The sequence below is a fragment of the Astatotilapia calliptera genome, chromosome 3, assembly GCF_964374335.1.
Source record: "Astatotilapia calliptera chromosome 3, fAstCal68.1, whole genome shotgun sequence".
Taxonomy (NCBI): domain Eukaryota; kingdom Metazoa; phylum Chordata; class Actinopteri; order Cichliformes; family Cichlidae; genus Astatotilapia; species Astatotilapia calliptera.
In genome coordinates this window covers 45,449,514-45,465,170 of record NC_137424.1, presented here as the reverse complement: position 1 = coordinate 45,465,170, position 15,657 = coordinate 45,449,514, and the positions used below count along the sequence as shown (strand labels likewise).

At 47.4% G+C, this 15,657-nt stretch overlaps 2 protein-coding genes and 1 long non-coding RNA gene across 6 annotated transcripts in view; all 3 read right to left on the bottom strand.

Annotated features, from left to right (window-relative positions):
• The window catches only part of actn3b (actinin alpha 3b), a 37,756-nt gene extending 36,230 nt beyond the window's left edge, over nt 1-1,526 (bottom strand). The window contains exon 1 of the mRNA XM_026162379.2: nt 1,094-1,526. Within this exon, the coding sequence (XP_026018164.1) occupies nt 1,094-1,228 (135 nt within the window). The 5' untranslated portion in view covers nt 1,229-1,526. The remainder of the gene's footprint in view (nt 1-1,093) is intronic.
• A 3,500-nt stretch (nt 1,527-5,026) lies between these two features.
• Nucleotides 5,027-6,679, bottom strand: LOC145425410 (uncharacterized). 2 transcript variants are annotated; one of them, XR_013906094.1, is made up of 3 exons: nt 6,540-6,679; nt 5,954-6,081; nt 5,027-5,164 (listed from the first exon to the last, which is right to left on the bottom strand). It is a non-coding gene; the product is annotated as an uncharacterized LOC145425410 (long non-coding RNA). The 2 variants fall into 2 exon arrangements; XR_013906093.1 differs by having other exon boundaries at nt 5,088-5,225.
• Nucleotides 6,680-7,810: 1,131 nt separating this feature from the next.
• On the bottom strand, nt 7,811-15,417 carry rbm14b (RNA binding motif protein 14b). Of its 3 annotated transcripts, none has more exons than XM_026162385.2 (5): nt 15,276-15,409; nt 12,634-12,744; nt 10,830-11,182; nt 9,532-10,579; nt 7,811-9,306 (listed from the first exon to the last, which is right to left on the bottom strand). In XM_026162385.2, the coding sequence occupies exons 3-5, from the start codon at nt 11,176-11,178 to the stop codon at nt 8,976-8,978; spliced, it is 1,728 nt and encodes a 575-aa protein (XP_026018170.1). In that variant the 5' UTR covers nt 11,179-11,182; nt 12,634-12,744; nt 15,276-15,409; the 3' UTR covers nt 7,811-8,975. The 3 variants fall into 3 exon arrangements, with proteins under 3 accessions (XP_026018170.1, XP_026018172.1, XP_026018173.1); XM_026162387.2 differs by lacking the exon at nt 15,276-15,409 and adding an exon at nt 14,984-15,102; XM_026162388.2 differs by lacking the exon at nt 12,634-12,744 and having other exon boundaries at nt 15,276-15,417.
• Between the last annotated feature and the right edge of the window lie 240 nt (nt 15,418-15,657).

Below are 15,657 nucleotides of genomic sequence, written 5' to 3'. Positions count from 1 at the left end.
AACAGCTGAAACTTCCTGTTTAATTTGAATATGTTTTAGTAGCTCTCTTTCATTATATGAAACAGAAATCTTCCTGATGGCTATTTCCAGCCCGGGCTTCCTGGTAGGTGAAGGCTGTGGTCATCCAACATGGCGACCAATTACAAACCCTTAGGATCAAAAATACCAAACATGAAAATCAGTTCAGTCTGTTCACTGAACTGAAACATGGCAGTGGGTCATTTGTGTGCAAGGTGAACACCTCAAAGACAAAAGTGTAGCTCATTAACCTTTGCCAGTGTTGTTTTTGTCCCAGTGTGCCGTGCCAGACATCACCTGTGTCACTTGACTTTTGCTCCAGCAGCTCATTAAACACACCTGTCATGCTCTTTCTCCATGCGACCTTAAAGGTTGGCCTAACCCCACCCCGCCCCAACTCTCGTTCAGTATGGGTTTCAAAATAAGATTAAAGACATACTTTAAGAGTTGTTGCTTTACTTTTTAAGTCATAAAATGTAATATTCCTCAGTAACATAACAGGCTGTTTTAACAGGAAGTTGTGGTATAGATAATTAAAAAAGGCATACTTATATTGGTCTAATGTAACTTAACAAATGGTATAATTATTGTGAGTATTTCCCCTCTGCTTTTACGCCATCCTTTGCATCCTTATCTCCAGGTTGGCTTAATGTCCTTATATCCCTATAAACTCGCATGTACTTTAAAAGTTAAGTAAAAAACGCAGGCAAAGTAAGAAAACAAAAACCTCCGGGAGGTGGTAATATATTTAGACAGTCTGCAAGGCAATCAGGGGTAACTGAAAGACAACACTGAGAAAGTTCCACAGCCTAAAATATCTGCCCACACAGCTTCAAGCAGGACTGAAGTGCCAGGTGTGAGGCCAGCGAAGGCGCAGTTTCATATTAGACTTCACACAATTAGACCAACACCACTGACTCCCAAATTAAATTCAGTCTGCCTTGTTAACGTGTTAAAAGCATTTTTTTAAAAAAAGCGCCGCTCACTGACTTGAATGCGAGCGAAGAGGTTCGATCTGTGCGTAATTACGCACGTCGGTACAAGCGCTACTCGAAACCGCTTTATCCAAACCTACCTTCCGCTGCTGTTTCTCCCAGGCGGGGTCCAGCAGCAGATCCCTGTCCCAGTCCTCCTCCTGGGTCATGTACGCGTCTTCATGTTGGATCGTGTAGGAGTTGGTGTATGTTATTTGGGTTTCGACAGCTGTCATGGTTCCGCCTCAGTCAGGACTTTACGCGTCCCCCTCAGCTTATTGGTAATAAAAAAAAAAATCAGCAATAGAAACGACGAAGATGACGCCGTGAGGCCAAACAACCTCCTTGAGACTTAGAGGTCTCGCTTTCGCGGGGGGAGAGAGAGAGTTAGGGGCTGCAGAGACCAGACTCCACTGGTGCGAGGTGCCTGTGCGGAGGTGGTGCTCCCACTACCAGAAGACCCTGCTGGCCGGTGCTCCTTTCCTGGTCAAAAGTGGCACACGTGACCGCACCCCAATAAGTATGGGAACCGACAGCGTGGGTATCAGGTTCTGGGCCTAAAAAGGTGTGAAAGGCGGGGTGGTCTCCCGCGGGTAGGGATGAGGGGGCTCGTGAGTGGTGTGGAAGTATGTCAATAACGCCTCCTTTCAGCAGAGAGGTTTTTATGGCCTGTGCAATGCACCTGTTGCTGTTAATGATCCTCAATGGCAAAGCCAGGCCTCTGTGCTTTCAGCCTACCTACAAATTCAAACAACTGAGTCATGTATTCTTTAAAAAACAAAAAACAAACCCCACATGAGTCAATAAAATTAAGACACCCATTTCTGAGATTTTGACAACTTCTCCCCTCTGGCTCCAGCTCAATCTAACCCCAGGCAAAGCAGCTCCTCCCTGCACTGCTCTCACTGGCAGCAGCTCACGCCATCTTATTCCTCACTCTAAAATTAGGCTGCAGGTAAAATGCATAGTTCCTGCTGTCCTAAACTACACAGCAAAGGATCAAGCACCAAATAACAACAAACTCAGGCAAATTATATGAGAAACAAAAAGATTTATTCATGATTTTTGTTCATGCAGACTGAAAAAAAATACCTCAACATCTTAAGAAATACAGACCAAAAGGCATAAATATATGCACACACAACCATACAGTATAATTGTCTTCATATCAGGATTTGTCATTCACAGTAAACATGTTGACGCAAATGTTTGATCCGACATTCACGGTGTGAAAATCCCCTCATCGTTCAGCGTTGTGCTGGATTCGATTTCTTTGAAAGAGGAGCAGATCCCGATTGCTCTCCTCTTGAGATGACACACTATTCTGTCACCCCTGACGTCTTAATATTGTAATTAACTGAGGCGTTTCGTTTAACTACACTAAGCTTGGTCCATTAACCTACTTGAAGAAGCTTAGCTACTGCGCGACTATTTGTGGTTACAATTAGGTTTGTGACTGAGCAGCCGCTGAGACGAGGGAACTGAAATGGCTAAACATAATGCCACCGTGGGACTGCTGACAATGAAATGGTCCGTGGAGAGGGAGAAAAAAAAAGATGGGCTTGGCCTCAGGTGGCCTGTAATCATATAAGGGCAGAAGGGTGGACAAAATAACATGAACGCCTTTCACTCTAATGCCAGCCAACACACTATTACTGCAGTTATGAGGGGAAAAAAACCTTATAAATGATCAATAAATGCAGTGATTTTTGTATTGAGCTGCACTGCATCCTGCTGGCATTCACATGCTGTCTGCCCCCCTCTATACGAGGTAACGTGTGAGATAAGACACTCCTGACGCTTTTATCTGAAGAGAGGATAAGCATCATTAGAAGTGTGATTCTGTGATTCACATCTGTGCTAGATGACCTAGAAAAGTCTCGTTAATGAAACCTGCTTCAACTAAAAAAGGCATCACGGTCTACAGTGTGACGGCTGGGCTCAAACCTAAGCCGGAGTGGGTTCTGTTCCCGATGTACATCTCTGCCGGTGTCTGCTGTACCCTGTGGGATCCCATCAAAAAAACAACACAATACACAAATATATATCTATATAAATGTGTGTGTGTGTGTGTGTGTGTGTGTGTGCAGAGTATCTCAGTTCTTCAGCTGTCCAAACCACAGAAGGCAGGGGGAGTTTGGGTGAGGAAATGGAAGTAGAGAGGAGGCTGCAGCTCTGTCTGTGAATTCAGAGCAAGAGGGTGCGCGGGGGGGTCGGGGTGTTTAAGAGATGCGTGGCTGCATTCACCCAAGCACGGGAAGCCTAGACTCACAAGCACCAGAAGAAGCCTTTTTAGTGAGGAGCCGGCAGAGTTGGAGGGGAGGGGTGAGGTGGCTGGAGGGGGAAAAAAACTGGAGCACGGTGTGCCCTGATCATGGAGGCTGAGGAGGGGTTTCATCAGCTGCACTGCTTAAAGGACCAGTGTGTAGGATTTACTCGTGGAAACAGAATACAGTACTCAGTTCAATTTTATCGATATAGCGCCAAATCACAACAGCAGTCGCCTCAAGGTGCTTTAGATTGGAAGGTAACACCCTACATTAACAGAGAGGACCCCAACGATCAGACGACCCTCTTTGAGCAAGCACTTTGGCGACAGTGGGAAGGAAAAACTCCCTTTTAACAGGAAGAAACCTCCAGACGGACCATGCTCAGGGAGGGGGCAATCGCCTGTGACTATATTACATACAGTATTACATGCAGTACTCATAGTTGTGTTTGTTTTCACTAGTGTAAAGAGCCCTTCACGTTTTCTCTAATCTGTGCTACGCTGAGGTCTGCAGACTCACAACTTCACGCTGTGGTTGCGTGCTGTTGCCATGGCAGCCTGGTTGTAAATGTGTGCAGCATTTAGTGACACAGGCTACCCTCGTTTTTGTGCTTTCGTTGGTCCTTTGTAGTAAAGTGAAACCGAGTGACTGAAAGCAATGAAAATGGACACAGTTGTTCCTCTTTGTGGTGAACTGCACTATTGCTCCCTTTCCTGTTCGAGCCAGCTTTTCGGCCAATCAGCATTCAGGATATCAGGATATGTGCTTTTTGGTCTTTCACCACATCTACACATGGCCTCTGCATCTGTCAAATACCCACAATCCTTCCTTCTAGGCAAATGTGCACTAATGTAGGACTATGGATCCTGCACTACACGTCCAGTCCTCGAACGCCACTAAGTCCTACACAGCGGTCCTTTGGAGAGAAATAAAACTGGCCTCTATGTGCCTCTAAATGCATCCACACATGATGAACTCATCATTTGTGTTTTTTAAAAAAACTTAATGTGTCTGTGAATGCAAAAAAAAAAATCAGTTTTTTTTGCACTTTGTATCCAAGCAACAGAGACATCAGATTCTAGGGCTCGTTATTATTAGCACAGACACCGTGTGCGACAACGTTCTCTTTTGATAAGGTTCTGGCCAGTGACTCTATTATGGGATGCTCCAAGATCAGAAAGGTGAGGTTAGAAAGTAGCTTTGGGCCAAAGGATCCTTCCACTACCAACTCACCTTATCAGTAAGTCATCTACTCAATCCTCCCCACCTCCTTTTAGTTTGTTAGGCGGACAGAAAGGCAGCGCCACGCTTGTCTCGACTCCGTCTCGCAGCGGTCGGAGCAAATGTGAGACAAACTCATCTGACATACAGCGAGTGTGTGCGGGACTGTGTGTGTGCATCAATAGTCTTAACAGGTAAGAATGTAGACGAGGCGTGGCTGTTAAACAACAAAACAGAGCTTCTGTGAGTCAAACCGGTGTGACGTCTCATTATTTAATAGCCACACCTCATACAAGTCACTCATAGCACATATCCAGCCGGTCCAGCTGACACTAGGATTAGAGAAACAGAGCTGCCGTACCAGAAAAGTCCTACAGGAGTCCCGAGATTGGTGAGAATCTACAGGTCAGACTGGCCTCATTAGCCGATCTTATAGGACGTTTCTGATTGGCACACAGGCTGTGAGGGACCCAAGGCAAACCCCCTGTTGGTTTATCTCGTTTTGTCATGGCGCTAAGGTCTTATGGGAGTTACGATTCCTTCCACAGCTGTGTGGCGCAAACCCATCATTCAACAGTTTCAGCAAAGCGGCTCGTCCAACACTGAAGTCTCTCTGTGTCGTGTTACTGAGTCCGGCGGCGGGCCACCACACATACACTGTCCGTTGGCACGCCCAGGCCACTACGGTAACAAAAGGAGGGTGGGTGGGTAGTTTGGGTTTAGGTGGGTGGTTCTGGGAAGTCTGAGTCCGAGCCAGAGCCACAAACCCAGATCCAAGGTGGTGGTGGTGGCGACGGCGGTGGCGGCGGGAGTAGGGGGGGAAGAAAAAAAAAAAGCGCTGTGTATTTGTGTGTGAACGGCGGAAAGGAGAGGCGCACAGGAGGGCGGGGTTAAGGAGGAGGAGGTATGAGAGAGGGAAGGGGGAAGAAGGAGGGAACCGGGGCGGGCAGGGAAGGGGCAAGGGCGGCGAATACGGCGGTGGCGAGGGCAGGGGGGAGGGTGTGTGGGGTGGGGGTGTCAAGCCTCACCAATCAATGAAATACCGCCCACAGAAAAATAGACAAACAAAAAAAGAAGCTGTTTTCTCTTTAACACACACACACACAGACACACACCAGCAGGACAGAGAGGGCGCGCCAGTCGCCTCCTAAAGCTGATTGCAAGACTTGACTGAGACCTGTGCAGGGGTCCTAACCCCACCCAAACCCTGCCCACCAAACCCACAGAGGAGAAGCCCAAGGCTGTAGCCGCGGCACCGCCACTGCAGCAGAGGAGGAGTTACGGACTGGGGGAGGTGGGGGAGGAAGGTGGCGATGGCAGTGTGGAGAGGAGGGAGGTGGGGAAGGAGTGTTTGTTCAAGGCACAGTCAAAGGAGGGGGCGGCAGGTTGGGAGAGGGGAAGTCAGTGCTCTTTAGGATTTCTTTCCTGCTGTTGTTGCGTTTTGTTTTTTTGTAAACTTTTTTTATTTACCTTGGTGGTGAAGAGAGAGAGAGAACGAGTTCCCGCTGCGTTGGCGTCGCGCTAAAAGTCGTCCCCATGGCTCACGCCGCCACGCTCACGCACGGCTGCACCCCGGCCGTTCCAGGCGGCACGGTGACCTATTTCAGTTGAGATAGTTAGTCAAGAGCTGGACTGACGTGGGGCTTGTTTGTTTGTTTGTTTGTGCGGCAGAGTTACAGATTATCACACATGCAGGTCTGAGAGCAGAGAGGACACAGAGACACACGGAGAGGGAGAATTTGGTACAGCAGGGGAGATACCAGACCAGACCAGACACACACCCATCAAACCCCCCCGCCCAAGGAAACAGGACTGCTCCACAGATCAAAATGCACCCAGGCCATTCTATCTGTGTGCCTCTCCCCAGCTCTCACTGTGCCAAAACATCATTTCTACAAGAAAAATCCTTTTTTTAACTTTTAATGTTACAGAGCCAGAACGAATCGCTGAAATGCATGTTCTCAAATGCAAATGAACCCCAAAACCCTTTGGTTGAGTTGGTTTGCACTGAGTTTGAGAGGCTGGAGAGAGGAAAGGAGCACCAACCTGCACTTACCCCGACCAAAGAGAGCAAAGCTGGGCCAGCATCTACACCTGTCTCCCCCTTGGGTCCCCAGTCAAATGGGTCTGGTGGTCATTTTACACAAGAGAAACAGATAGTGGGAGAAGAACAACATAAACAAGAAGAAGAAGAAGAAGGGGAAATGTCCAAACCCTTTGCTTTCTTTTACCACATTAGTGTCAGCCAAAACATTCTTTATTATAATAAGGTTTATAGTAATACATATTCTCAATAAAAAGCATGCTGATTTTTTTTTTGAATGATTTTTTTTTTTAACTTTTGACTTTTTATATTTTTCTTAAAAAGAAGGCAAAAAAAAAAAAAGAAAATACTTCTCTAAAAAATACGATCTCAAACATGGCAAACAAGACATTTCGCAAACCACATAGTTCTACAAAGGATGCAACTGGTATGTGTTCTGTATATACGACACAGAGAGAGATTACACCGTGAGATGCAAAGAAGTCGCTCAACCGCTAAAAAACAAAAAGAAAGAAAGAAAGAAAAAAAAACACAGGGGGAGAGAGAGGAGGGGAGGAGGAGGGGGGAACGGGAGGGCAGTAAAGGGGCGTGTGCAGCAGACCGCCGTCACATAGCAGTTGCAAAATACTTTGAAAGTGGCTGTTTTAATGAAACGCAGAGCTACGCGGGTGGGATTTGCCACTCGTCAAAGTCCAGTTCTACAAGCTCTAACAGATATATTAAAACAGACACTTTCGCTCTTTTCCCTTTTTTGCAATCGCAATCTAAAGCTGGTCTGGTATTCGGAGGGTCAAAGAAGCACGTGGACGACGCTGCCCCACCTCTCACTTCATTGGTGCTATCACTGTCGTTTCTGCTTTAACCAGCAGTTAGTAAAGTAACGAACCCGTGAAGGCTCGGTTTGTGGCTTTTTCTTTTAAGAGCTGTGAAACAAATCCCAGAGAAAGCTTCGCTCGCTCTCCAAGCCTTCTGGATACTAAAGCTCTGGAGGTCGGGCTCCCCCCGCCCTCCTTGAAATGATTAAAAAATAATGTCAAAAGCACTTAAAAATGGGAGGTCCCTCCACTTAATGCACTTCACTCGAGGCTTTATAGGCACATGATTGAGCTTGTCACATACCATCGTGGTTTCCAACAGGATGCGATTAAAAGATCCTTTTGTAAACTGCTCCCTCAGTAGTAACACATTGATTTTTTTCTCCCTCCTTTCACCACCGTTTACAGTTCATCACATCCCAGGCTGACTTACGTCACAGGTAAACAACAAAAAACACATTTACACTATTTTTAAAAAAGGCCTCTGAAAATGATGGACTCCATACGGAACATCTACAAAAAAAAGTCACTGTCGGTAATATCTGGCTCCTCCCCCTCTAAACTGCTGACCCTGTCCCTTTACAAGGAGCGGGAACTGCCGACAATATAAGAGAACACAATAGAAAAGAATAGACATTGAAATTTGCTGTAAGAGGTAGGCAGCTGTAATTACAAAGAGCGAGAGAGGGAGAGGTGAAGCAGTGTCTTTCATTGCTGCAGTTAGAGTAAGGGTGGAGCGGGAGGGGAGGAGGGGGGGTTCAGAAAAAAAAAAGGGAGTCAAAGGGGAGATCCAAACATACATTACAGTACGTTTATGTGTGCTTTACTCTTTTTTTTCTCTCCTTTCCTTTTCGGCAAAGTTTTATTTTCTTTTTTTGCTGCTGCGTTTGTGCGCTGCAAGGTCAGCAAGCCCTCACCTCTCACTCGCTCACACGCGTCACAGCCCACGTCACATTCAAGACAAAACGTCCCTCGAAAAAAAAACCCAAACAAACCAAAAAACAAAGAAGACTCAACCTTGGTTCGGCCGGACGCGACGCAGCGCAGCCGTCACGCGCGAGAGCGTCGCCCTGACTTTCCATCTGGTTACGTTGCAAATTGAAACTCTTCAACATAAGGCAAAAAAGGTTTCAAATTAGCTGCCCTAACTGATCATCTAGGCCTAAGGAGGATGGCTGATGTCGTCAATCGAAGGTCTCGGCCTTAGAAAATCATAACTGGGTTTGCGGAAATAAAGGCATATATGAAACGGCCGAGCGGGTCGGCCTAATACTGGCACACGTGTGAGACTGGCACGATAAAAAAGTAAAACTGAGAAGCACAAAGAATGCCCGCGCGACAGATGAAAGCCTCCCTTTCGGTGGCTGCACTGTGTGTGCGTGCAAACTGAACCAAGGCTGGCGTATCAAGTTTCTCCTAAAGCAGGTTAATAAACCAAGGAGTCCCCAGTTTAATACCACACACTTAGAGCCCCCAGACACACACACACCCACACACACACACACACGTACATACAGCTGCTGTAAGGTGGTCAAGTTTGGGGTTGGAAGAGGAGATTGGGGCGGGTGAGGGAGGGTGAAGGGTGGGAGGGTTCAGGGCAAAGAGGGAGGGGCGGGCAGAGAGTTGTGTGCGACTATCGGAAGGGGGGCTCAGGCGTGTGAAGGGAGAGTTCGGGGCGGCGGAGGATGGCCTCCTTGCGCGTGGGCGGCGGCAACGGCGGCTCATACACCCTGGGCGCAGCCATGGCGGCTGCCACTGCCGCAGCGGCGGGGACCACTGGCCTGAGTGCGTCCAGCGTGGTGACGGGCTGGGCTTGCATCGCGGGGACAGCCTGAACTGCTTGGACCGCTTGCATGGCCTGCATTCCCGCCATGCCAGGGATGGCGGTCACTGCGCTCGGTGATGCGTAGGCATACTGGAACTGTGGGTACTGCTGGAGCTGCTGGTAGTACTCCGCGTAGTACCTAAGACGGGGGAGGACAGAGATGGTTAGGTTAAGGACAAATTTAGTTGAAGAGAAAATAGTTTGCAGTGAACAGTGAACCACGAGCTAAAACCACAAGAACAACATCAGATTTGTAAAGGTGAGGGGGCACCTTGATTTTTTAGAAAACATGAAAGTTAACGATCTCTGTCATTATTTCACATCTGCTGCTTAGCAGGAAACAGAATCAAAGATTATATCCTACCTGGCCATGGGGTCTTCTGCGGCTTCCACTGCCTCTTCAGCTGCTCGACCAGCTGGCGTGGGGAGCAGGGGACGGCGTGGCTTGGCCCTCTGGTACATAAATGGCTTCATCACAGGGTCTGGAAGCAGAGGTGCCGACCTTCGCAGTGGACTGCGATCCCTCTCTCCGGACTTTGCCACAGCTGCTGCTGTGGCGGCAGCTGCCGTCTGCTGCTCAGCCACAACCTGCTGGCCCTGGGCGAAGTAATGCGCCTGCCTGGCAGCCTCAAAGATAGCCGTAGTCGGGTCCGCTGCTCCCATGGCGCTTAACTGAGCGTAGGCTGGTGCGGCGGCGCTGTAAATCGCAGGCGCTACAGAGTAGGCAGGATTAATGGCGGCTGCCGCTGTTGGCATTTCTATCCCAGGAGCCGCGGCCAGATAGACGGGGTGGTTGGCCATTGTCGGGGTGTAAACCGGAGTTGTGTAGGCAGCGGCAGCGGCGGCAGCAGCAGCGGCGGCTGCTGGGGACGCAGCCACCTGACCGTAAATATTAGGTGTCATGGAGCTGTATACCTGCGTGGCCCCTGACGTGAGAGCGGCCTGATTGGCCACCGTTCCGTAAAGCTGATTGGCAACGTTGGCACCGTACACCTGGCTGGCAAGGGCACCATAAACAGCTGGATTTACCGGGTTCCCATCTGTGCGTGTCCCGGTGGTAATCCCTGTGAGAGCAGCATAAGTGGGATCAAAGGTGGAGGTGTTGTAGACTGAATTGTGCACGCTTTGCTGGACCTGCAGCGGTAGGCCGGCGGCCGCAGCGGCGGCAGCAGCCAAGACTGCTGCCTGACTCTGGTACTGCTCCAGAGAAGGTTTCCCCACAGGGCATTCTCCAGCATAGTGGCCCTGCTTCCCACAGTTCACACACGGGATCTTCCCCGTCGGCGCCTGCTTGCTGGGCTGGACCTTGGAGAGCTCTACGGACAGGGGCCGGCCCTTGAAGGAGGTGCCGTGCAGGGCTTCGATGGCCTGTAGCGCATCTTCCTTGTTTTCCATGTGAACAAAAGCATAGCCTGTGGAAAAGCAATGGCTGGATGTGATTCAGTGCACTGATAATAATAAGGATCACATTTGCTTACTAGGAAAATGAACTGTGCCAAAGGAAAGTGCACAACTTTACAATCGGGGCATTAGCTTTAACTTTGAACTTTGCACTCTGCAGTCTTTTTCAGGCGCTCCCAGCAATTCAGCAGCTGTAATTAAACCATAAAACAGAATCTAAACTTTAACTTCACTTCAACTGTGAGTAGAGACCTGGCTTACCTTTGACTTTGTCACATTCGAGGACTTTCCCGAACGTCTGGAACAGCTGCTGGAGGTCTTCTGTGGTGCACATGCCGCTCAGATTACCCACAAACACCTTGGTGGAGTGCAGCGGCCTCCCCCTCGATTCCTCCACCACCAAATTCCGACCACGAAACTCCCGTCCATTGAGCTCCCGGATGGCCCGCTCCGCAGCACCCTCCCCCTGCAGATGCACAAAGGCGAACTGCCGCAGCACGCTGCAGCTGACCACCTGACCGTAGGGTTCGAAGATGGCCGACAGCTCTTCCTGCGTGGTGTCCAATGCCAGGTTACCCACGAAGAGCTTCACTGTGTGGCTCTTGTCCATGGCGCTGTGGAGAAACAGAGGGAGCATCGCTTTGACTGTTTGTTTAGAGATAAGTGAAAGGATTAGCAACACGGTATGACTATCAGCTGCCCCAGACGTGACAGTTACTGAGTGAGCATGAAGACACACCTTTGGCTCAGCGTTAGTCTGACAAGGAGAAGACTACAGGGGTGAAAAGCAGACACAGTGTATGAGCATCAAAAGCTTGGAAATGTCATTATCTCAAGCCTAAAGCTTTTATTTATTTTTAGACGACTAAAAAAAAAAATCACAGATGAAAGAAGCGATCAATTTTTAGCTTAAAGAGTAAAAGAGAAAAACCCAGAAACTTGCTATTTGGAGAAAACGTTAAACGCACCCATATATACACACACTCTTGATAAAGAACCTTTATGCATGAATGAGGAGGCAGATTAACATTCAAATTCCTCAAATTGAATACCACACTGACCACAGATTTGCCTCAGAGTTGCCCGCTGAGGTCAGATAAAGTCATATTATGTAAAAACAGAGCAGTGGAGATCGTGCTAGCGAATAACCGCTAAACATTTACAATAAATGCCACAGAGATCACAGAGTTCGCTTAAGGAGACGTCGCTCTCACTCGCGAGAAGCAGGCTGTGACTACCCATGCAGCTATGAGTCACCCTCATACAGAGGAGACACAGGCGAAAGGAGCATTTTGCACCAACAACTTCAAGGAGCAGTGCTGCTCCTAAACTCACGACGCATTTATAGTGACTTTCATGAATCCGGGTGCTTTAAAGAGAACCTATCACAGTTTTCCTCATTTTTCTGTCACACATACACCGTTATAACACCGAATGTTCATATTAATTGTGGTGAAAGTTTCTTGTAATGAGGTCCACATATGTAGAAATAATCCCTGTGAGATAAATCAGGCTTAAAAGCTCAGTTTGATACAGTGTTGTCGATTCCTGGTTCTGTGTGATCTCACTAGAGGAAATATGCCTAATATGGTCATCTCAGGCACAAATATGGATGTAGCGTTCAACTTTCTGATAAGTAGCTAAGTCAAAGTGCCTCAAACATGCATTCATATTAATAGCCAGCAGGGGGCGACGTCTGTGGTTTCTGGTTGCGTAGGCCTCTATTGGAAAATGGTCTTCTGCTTCCTCGCTTTGTGACCTCGGTAAACACCCTGCTGATGACTAAGACCTCGACTATACTCCACTGTGGACTCGCTCACCATTTGATGATGACGTTTATGTGGAGCGGACCTGAATGGACCCTAGCGGACTGACGGGGAAAGCATAATCCCGGCCCTAAGATGCATCCACACCAGAAGCAATGTGGTGATCATGGAGCACATAAAGTGAAAGAGGACAGCTGGTGACTTCAGCATCTTTTCTCAACTTCCAGGCGACTGTCAGTGTGAGCACAGGATAGTGTTGATTACCATATGACCTGTCAGTATGCATATTAGTGGGTTACCTAGGCAACCGGATCCTGGAACGTTTGCAAGTGATGAGCCGTCAGTTTGTAAGTGACACGAGAGGAACAAATCGCTTCCAGTGGACCCAGCGTCTCTTGTTTTAGGTCATGCTGCAAAGAAAATAAGTGAATTTTGTAAGATGACTAGATAGATGGATATTTTACTTAATGATTAATTATCTGAGTAAATAAACCTTTGATTTTGGCTACATTTAAGATGTATTTTACCCATATTAATGCTTCGTGTTTTCGGCAGCATTAAGAATAATAATAAAAGTAGTATAATCTACAATAAACAGGACAGGGGCTCATATTGAATATTTACAAAGTTTTATATGGAATATGATAAAATAATACAAAATTATGTTAAAGAAAAATGAGACTGACACAGTGAAAAACAGATCTTTAGCAAACAGTAATGCAAAATTTGGTGATTCTGAGAGTCAGAAAGGAGGATTACCCCGCGTACGCTCTTTGGATAATGACTTCTCAATCATTAGACATCAGACAGCGAGATTGTGTCCACAGTTTCAGAGTCAGTTTAAAGACACAATTACTGAACGGGGTGGAAAAAGCATGTTAGCGCAATCCCCAAATAGTACTTGTAAGTGTGGTAAGTTTTGCGTGTGGTTTACAAAAGTTGTTCCGTTTTCCAAGCACAAGCGCAATCAGTTCATTTCAATGTTAAACACAAAAAATAGGGCAAGCTTTGTCCTCCGTTAAATCTTAAATTAGCAGTAAACTGTGTGTCACAAACAGTAAACCAGTTTGCACACTTGATTTATATATTTTCCTCCCTATATTTTGCACCTTCAGAAAGGAACTCCGAGCATACATATCCAACATGGTCAGTCTGAGAAGTCTCAGAGTTCCTCCACCTCGTCCTCCATGTCCACTTACACACAATCTTGTCACTGGGCTCTTTTCTAAATACACACAGTACTTCCTTCTATGCCAGAAACCACTTTGTGCTGTAACACATTACTAAATCTGACCCGAAGATGACACACCTCTGTATATGAGCACAGAAGCTCATCTTTGGTTTAAATTTAGTTTTGTTTATATAGCGACAAATCACTGCAGCAGCCGCCTCAAGGTGCTTTGTATTGTAATTTTAAGACCCCATAACTATCCAGAGAAAAGCTTAACAATCATTTTGAGCAAGCACTTGGCAACAGTGGGAAGGAAAAAGTCCCTTTTAACAGGAAGAAACCTCCAGCAGAACCAGGCTCGGGGAGGGGCAGCCATCTGTGACAAAGACATGCTGTGGAAGAGAGCTTGACATCGTTCCAGTGAGGTGTATAAACACACAGTGATTCAAAAAGGTGACTGAAGAAGAACAACTCAGTGCATCATGGGAGTCCCCCAACAGCCTACACCTATTGCAGCATAACTAAGGGAGGTGTCAGGGTCACCTGGTCCAGCCCTAACTATATGCTTTAGCAAAAAGGAAAGTTTTAAGCCTAATCTGAAAAGTAGAGATAGTGTCTGTCTCCTGAATCCAAACTGGAAGCTGGTTCCACAGAAGAGGGGCCTGAAAACTGAAGGCTCTGCCTCCCATTCTACTTTTAAATACTCTAGGAACAACAAGTAGGCCTGCAGAGCGAGAGCGAATTGCCCTAATAAGGTTATATGGTACTACAAGGTTATTAAGATAAGATGGGGACTGAATATCCAAGACCTTGTATGTGAGGAGCAGGATTTTGAATTGTTTCTGCATTTAACAGGAAGCTTCTGTTTGCGAGGGGCAGCCAATCAGAAGACAGTTTGGCTGCACCAGGAATTTCTTCAGTTGTAAATAACGTGAACAGGGCCCAAGAATAAAAATATGGAGCAAGAAGCGAGCATAGTAGGGATCTCCTTCACTTCAGCCTGTACATGTTTTACAGGACAACCCACCTCCCCACCCCAACACCACACAACTGGGTTTCTAGTTTTTTTGGTTTGAGTTTACCGAATACACCATCAGCACCACCACCAGTACCACCACAGATACCCGCTCTCCATACTGGGTGAACCCCGCTCACATACAGTATGGCTGCTGCACTAACACTGGGTTCAAGTGAAGCATAAACCAGAGGTGGTGGTGGGGGAAAGCTGCTTTGTGATGACGCAGCACGGCGCTGAGTCGACATATTTCCCACAGCTCGCTTTATTTACCAGCTCACAAATACCCAAAAGACACGAGACGAGTTGGTCGGACAGGCTGTCAGTGTTTTTGTGAATGGAGACACGAGAGAGAGAGGGAGAGAGAGCGAGATGCTTGTTTGGTTCCGCTCGGCGATTCAAAGCAAAGCCAAACAAAGTCCCGACAGCCAAACAGCCACGGACACGCATTAAACACACTTACTTTCACTTCCTATTGCGAGGCGTCGATGATCAATACTAATACCTGATACAACGGTATGACTCTCGGTGGCAGATCGATACAATGTAACAACACATTTTTTCTCCCTCCCCTTCTTCCTCCCGCACAGGAATGAACACAGTGAAACGGCGAGGCGATCTAAAGCTCTCCGTCCCTACAACAGCGCCGAAACCAGCAGCCCCCTCACAGCTTTTAGACGGCGGGCTTTAACGAGCTCCCACATGAGAATAAGGGTGCAGAAAAGGCGATTAAATAAAAGGATCTACCATCTTACCTAAGCGGTGCCGTGTTTCAAAATGGTAGCGCCTGCTTCCGTTTGAACGTCGGGCATACTGCTGGAGAGGCTGCAGAGGGGGAGGGCTGCTGCTGCTGCTGCTGCACCGGGAGGATGCTGAATCCTCACAAAAGAAGAGCCACCAAAATGACTCAAGCACACACAGAGACTCGCATGAGCCTTTGTGTTTTACAGATGAACAAAGCCCCCAAACAACAAGCGAGGGGGGCTCAATTAATGATGGCACGTTTACATCCAAGTGCAGGATTATTGTTTATGTGCGATCCTAATATCGATAGTATCGATATCAACGCCGGTATTGGTAATGGATCGATATTGGCACGATGAGATCGATATTTTTACGTATTATTTGTTGAGTATG